Source organism: Alosa pseudoharengus, unplaced genomic scaffold (assembly GCF_046254945.1).
Source record: "Alosa pseudoharengus isolate Yale_2024_CS ecotype anadromous, Long Island Sound unplaced genomic scaffold, YU_APseudo_1.1 YU_APseudo_1.1_scf_16, whole genome shotgun sequence".
Lineage (NCBI taxonomy): Eukaryota > Metazoa > Chordata > Actinopteri > Clupeiformes > Clupeidae > Alosa > Alosa pseudoharengus.
In genome coordinates this window covers 11,069,056-11,075,251 of record NW_027468630.1, presented here as the reverse complement: position 1 = coordinate 11,075,251, position 6,196 = coordinate 11,069,056, and the positions used below count along the sequence as shown (strand labels likewise).

The window sequence follows — 6,196 nt, the reverse complement described above, 5'->3', positions numbered from 1 at the left end:
GGAAAACAAGTTTCTAAATATATAGCCTAGTTGTTTTGATTGCATTCGCTTACTTAGCGAGTGGAGAGAGAATTTCGGTGTATGAAAGCCAAGGTAGAATGATGTAGGAAGGGGGATAGTGAGAGACGGAGTGTGTGTGCGCGTGTGTGTGTGGGAGAGAGAGAGAGAGAGAGAGAGAGAGACAGTAGGGGTGGTCAGACACTTCGTCCCACTGTATCTCATACACGCAGACAGACAAGCGCGTCAGATCAAAAAAGCCTTGCATGGGGGAGGGAGGTCGACTATGCTGTGCAGCATGATGCGTTATGGCTCAGTCTTTCACGTTTCTCTTCTATAATAAATAATAACCACTGTTTCTTCACGTACTGCTCCATGGATGTACAGTGTGTCGATGTTTCTTTTCGTCTTGCCGTTATTGGCCAAGATGCCTGCTGTGGATATTGCGTTGTGTGGAAAACGAAGAGATATCTTTAAGGATTCGGCTGTTTGCTTGGCTTTATGACAGCCTCCCGACAAGACTGACAAGCCAGGTAACGTGAAAACTTGACGAAGTTGCTTTGAATATACCAAATTACAAAAATGATACTTCCTTTATGTCTTAAAAGCGAAATTGTTGGTAGGCTAATGACATCTGGCCCATTGCGGTATTAATTCTAGTTATTTTTAGTGGATATTCCAAAAACAATATGTCACCAACCTACCAATTTTTGGCAAAATTATCGAGGGGGCGGAAAACTTTCTCACAGGTGCCTGAGGACATGTAAACTCCAAACTGTTTACTTCACTGTGATTGATTTCTAAGTGGCTAAATAATCTTCAGTTGAGACGTGATTTCCCCCCTGCATACATCTCATGAAATCTGTTGTCTTTTTGTCTTTTCTCTATAGCCTACAGTTTCATGTCACCGCATAATATATGAGATGAGTAGTTGCCACGAATCAGTTCAAGAGCATCTCGTGCATGCGTGATAGTTTTTTAGGATTAGATCATTTGTCTGCAGTCGGTTACCAAATCTATAGGGCAACACAAAAACTCATGCCGCCCATGCAATCGTTGAATGTCATCGAATACCTTATAGTCTGCTTTACTGCGATACAATGTCTTATATATAAGATTCTCCATACCACCATATAATAAAAAGGTGTAACCTAGCGTTAAGAAGTCTGAGATCGTTTTATCCCCTTGAGTCGGCTATGTGATGCAAAATTATTTTATTTTGGAATTTTATTTCAGAAAGACATTGTCAGTAAGATGTATGCATTTCCATGTGTTGGTTCTGAAATTGGAATGCCTTTAAAAACAGTTGTAACCTTCAGGCAAGCACATTCCTCTTTCACTGATTTTAACTGATTACAATTGTCTTGACCAAGCTATAAACTTAATGCTGTATTGCATACATAACATGAAAGATCCAGAAATAAAATGTATGTTTAGTGTTTGTATAACATGTAAGCTACAGCCTATTTTTGCAGAATATAAAACAAGGATATTTGTGTCAGATTTGTTCAATTTCACTGCATGGCTCAGCAGTGGCCTACTGGTTAACGCCTCGGACTTGTAACCGGAGGGTTGCCGTTTCGAACCCTTACCAGTAGGCCACGGCCGAAGTGCCCTTGAGGAAAGCACCTCCCGAGCGCCGCTGTTGTTGCAGGCAGCTCATTGCGCCGGGATTAGTGTGTGCTTCATCTCACTGTGTGCTGAGTGTGTTTCACTAATTCACAGATTGGGATAAATGCAGAGACCAAATTTCCCTCATGGGATCAAAAGAATACTTATACTTAAATGTTTCTCTGTCTTCCCCTAATAGGATCAGAGGCAGCCAGCAGTGTCTAAATGAAGTTTCCTAGCCATGCAATGTTCCTGGAAGGCTGTGATCCTGCTAGCCTTGGCCTCCATTGCCATCCAGTACACAGCCATCCGGACTTTCACCTCCAAGCCCTTTCACCTCTGTCCCATGCCAAGCCCCCAGAACTGTGGCCTGGGCGCCCAGGACACGGACCCGTCTTTTGAGCGTGGCTGTGAGGAGTACCCCTATTTCATCTACAATGCCTCGCGCAAAACCCACATCTTAGTGCTGGCCACCACCCGCAGTGGGTCCTCTTTTGTGGGCCAGCTGCTCAACCAGCACTCGGACGTCTTTTATCTCTTTGAGCCCCTCTACCACGTCCAGACAGCGCTCATCCCGCGCCTCTCCCACAGTCGTAATGCGGCGGACCGCCGGGTGATGCTGGGGGCGAGCCGCGACTTGCTGCGCAGCCTCTATGGCTGTGACCTTCACTTCCTGGAGAGCTACATCAAGCCACCGCCAGCCAACCACACTACGGACAAGCTGTTCCGCCGCGGGGCCAGCAAGGCGCTGTGCTCGCAGCCGGTGTGCGATGCGTTCGGCCCGGCCGATGCCAACGTGGAGGAGGGCGACTGCGTGAAGAAGTGCGCGGCCCTCAACATGACGCTGGCCGCCGAGTCCTGCCGCGAGCGACGGCACATGGCCATCAAGATCGTGCGCGTGCCGGAGATCGGCGACCTGCGGGCACTGGTGGAGGACCCTCGGCTCAACCTGAAGGTGATCCAGCTGGTCAGGGACCCCCGGGGGATTCTCTCCTCTCGGATCGAGACGTTCCGGGACACGTACCGGCTGTGGAGGATCTGGAGGGCTACAGGGAGGAAGCCCTACAACCTGGACCTGACGCAGTTGACCATGGTGTGTGATGACTTCCTCAGCTCCGTGTCCACAGGCCTCAGCCACCCACACTGGCTGAAAGGAAAGTACATGCTAGTGCGATACGAGGACTTAGCACGGAACCCGCTGCAGAAGACGAAAGAGATCTATGACTACCTGAGCTTGCCAATGGACAAGAACGTGGTGGACTGGATACAGGCCAATACCAGAGGGAGTAACGAGCTCTCGGCCAAACATAAGTACGGTACGGTGAGAGACTCTGCGGCTAACGCCGAGAGCTGGAGGCTGAAGTTGTCCTTTGAGATGGTGGACTACACGCAGACCGTATGTCAGAAGGTCCTCAACATTCTTGGCTACAAAAGTGCCAAGTCCGCAGAGGAGCTCAAGAACATGTCTGTTTCACTTGTGCAGGACAAGAGTTTTGTACCCTTTTCGTAACAAAGATAGTTGTTGGAGACTATTTTGATATATTTATAATTGTTGCCTTATGACTATTAATGTTATTTTGAGCTTATGATCTTGATTTGTTTCCCATCTCCTTTGAAATTTGCACTAAGACTTTGCAGTCCATGAATTCCTGCTGTTTCAGGCTCCTAGCTAATTTAGGAAGAGCACAACAAAAATTAGACCAGGGAATGAACTTTCTGAGTTTCTGATCTAGATTTAAGGATTTCTTGTTTTTAAAAGGACCATTATGAGTTATTTCACTGATATGATCAAATGCAACCACCAATACCAACAGTCCAGACTCCTCAACGACTGGCTGTCGCTTCAATGCCAGTGAATGTTGCCATATTTCCATCCAGGGCAGTATATGTGTTGAATGAATGCTAAGGAAATGTGCAAGACCATTCATGACGTAGAAAAAACCACACTGTACAAAAGCAACTGTGCAATAAATGGTGAATGTCACAGTCTACCTTTAACGTTATTGTAATTGATGCAGGGCAGATGTGTACTGAAAGGATTTCACATGAAAAGGATTTAATATCCTCTGTATGTACCTGATATGGCGTAAGTGTCTTAAATTAGAAGCTGCATGAGCCATTAATTCTTGGAATGCATCGTATGGAATTGAAGTCCTGTCCCATCAGCAGTAGAATGTGTACATATTACATCAGGGTTTCGGGCTGGTCTGTAGATGGTGGCCATTGAGATGCGGAGCACAAAGGCACAGCGCTTTGATCTGCCTGACTGCCATGGCTAGAATCCCACTCTCGCTTTTCAGACACTCTCAGGGGTGTTGGAAGCGTGCCTCTAGAAACGCATTCCTCTCTCTGAAGGTGACAGGAAACTGTCAATGCCGTGATGAATGTTCTCCTTGCCCCTCTTCTCTGATGTGTTTACATATCCCTGCGAGTGGGAGGAATTAATGTATTTTCTTAACCGAAGCATAGTAATAATATACTCGTTAGCACTCCCTAACACAGTCGGCACAAGTGCAGATGCAGCTGTGACTCTGTCCTTTCTGTGATTGGTGGAGCCTGATGTGAGAGGGCTCTACATTTACAGCATCCTTAGTTTTAGCAATGGGCAAGAGTGGCAACAGTCACACCTAGATGAACTTTGACATCTACAGTTAAAGTTTTGCTGTCTTAAAGGATATAGAGCTTAGGTAAATAAAAAACAGAGTCAGTGCCCAGATTCCATCTCTCAAATCCTAGAGTTATGGTACATCGCCACCCTCTGACAAGAGCAATAACATATGACCTAAATATTCTCCCTGGATAGCTCCAAATGGTTTCAATAAGTAAACCTATTTTTCCTGCAGTAGCTGAGGCAGTGACTAAACAGAGTTTGAAGAGCATACTAAAACCTCGGAGAACAAGAAGTTTTATATTCAGTATTCAAGTTCAGCTCTTGTGTTTTGTGTTCTGCTGCTGTGCCGTCTAGTGTCATTTTGAGTATTTATTTAAGCATATATTTGAGTATTTTTAATCGACTTTTGAGGGGGATTTTTGTTTTTATAAGATTGACCTTAATTCAAAGGTCGCTGTCTGTTTCCCATGTGTGCCATGTGCCGCATGATCTGCTTATCCAGTCATGATGTTTATTGTTTCCCAGGGCAAAACATATGGCTCACACAAAAAATGGATACAAAAAAAATAAAACATTCCTGCTGCTTCCTCTTTCATTCCCTCAATTCCGCTGAATTTAGTCACAGGATGAAACCACTCTTAAAGGCTCAGAGATGAGGACTGGGAGTTGATACTATCCATTTCTGTGTACTCTTGCATCACAGTTGGAGATTCACTTCATCCTCACTCACGCAACCAAACTATGAGGAGCATAAACCCGTTCAACTCAGTTGAACAGTTGGCCTGAATCATGGGACCTGCATTTCCCTTTCCTTTATCTTTCTGTAGTGTGTAGTTTTCCACATCCTGATGAATTCCACTCTACCTGCACATCCGGAAAGATTGATTATTTTGCTGTGATGAATAGTAGACTCGCAACGCTCTACAGAGAAACGTGATCATGTCAATGCTCTGTTTCACAATTAAACATTCTACGATGAATGAATGACGTAACACAGGCTCAAACAATAATTGGCAGTGATAAAGTGGTTCTTTTCTAAATATTTAACAGTACACAGTTTGCCTTGAGTGAAAAAATGTGTGGATAGTTATGTTTGTTACCTGGGTATAGGCTCAGTGTGGGCTTGCAGAAGCGCTCTCTCTCTCTCTGTGCTTTATCCCAGAGAACTAGCCTCTGCCACTGGCAGATTTGGGGCTTGCTGACGACACACTGAGCTTCTGCCAGGCCATAGTGGGACTCCTGTAGGGTGCCCGTGGGTTTCGGCCGCATAGGCTGGAAGCCCTGGTCCTGTTGGACAGAGAACACATTGGTGGGACAGTGCAGCTGCTCACACCCACATGAAATTAGAGTTAGATTGTTCTTTTATTAATTGTTTTGTCTGTTTTGTTGTTCTGTTAATTCATTGTTATTGAAGGACGAGTGTGAATCTAGTGACCAAACACCGTGGGCACAGATGTTGATTAGACCCTGTGCTGTGTTGCATGTGAAGGGCATTTAATGCTTGTATGTGATATAGGATGTGTGTGCGTGTGTGTGTGTGTATGAATGTATGTGTGTGTGTGTGTGTGTGTGTGTGTAGTATGTGCATTTTTGTACAATCATTGTACATCTCCCCTTGGTTGGCTCATCATCTCTTATGGAAGCGATCTAACCCGGGCTGATTTAAATACGATCCCCACAGAATATTTTGTGATGCGTGTTGCATGTATCCACAGCTTTCAGACTCTATGGGCCGTGCATGCATAACAACCTCAGGTGCATCCTGTCATGAGGCTTCCAAAGCATGTCAGCCTCTTCAAATCCAGGAGGTGGGGCTTGGACTGCTATTATGGTCACCGCGGAGAACGCTGGCCTCCGTCGCGCCGTCATGTTGACTGTGTAATTAACTGTGCGGGCCTGTCGGTGGGTGTGCAGTATCCTCACGTGGAGAGAGCTGCTGCCTACAGTATAGCCCATAATGGCTCAGTGCCCCGATTA

At 45.6% G+C, this 6,196-nt stretch overlaps 1 protein-coding gene across 1 annotated transcript; it reads left to right on the top strand.

The window, feature by feature from the left end:
* The first annotated feature begins 1,849 nt into the window (after positions 1-1,849).
* Positions 1,850-3,118, top strand: LOC143126174 (carbohydrate sulfotransferase 1-like). Its single transcript, XM_076288088.1, has one exon. It carries the CDS (start codon positions 1,850-1,852, stop codon positions 3,116-3,118), a length of 1,269 nt encoding a protein of 422 aa, XP_076144203.1.
* Positions 3,119-6,196: the final 3,078 nt, after the last annotated feature.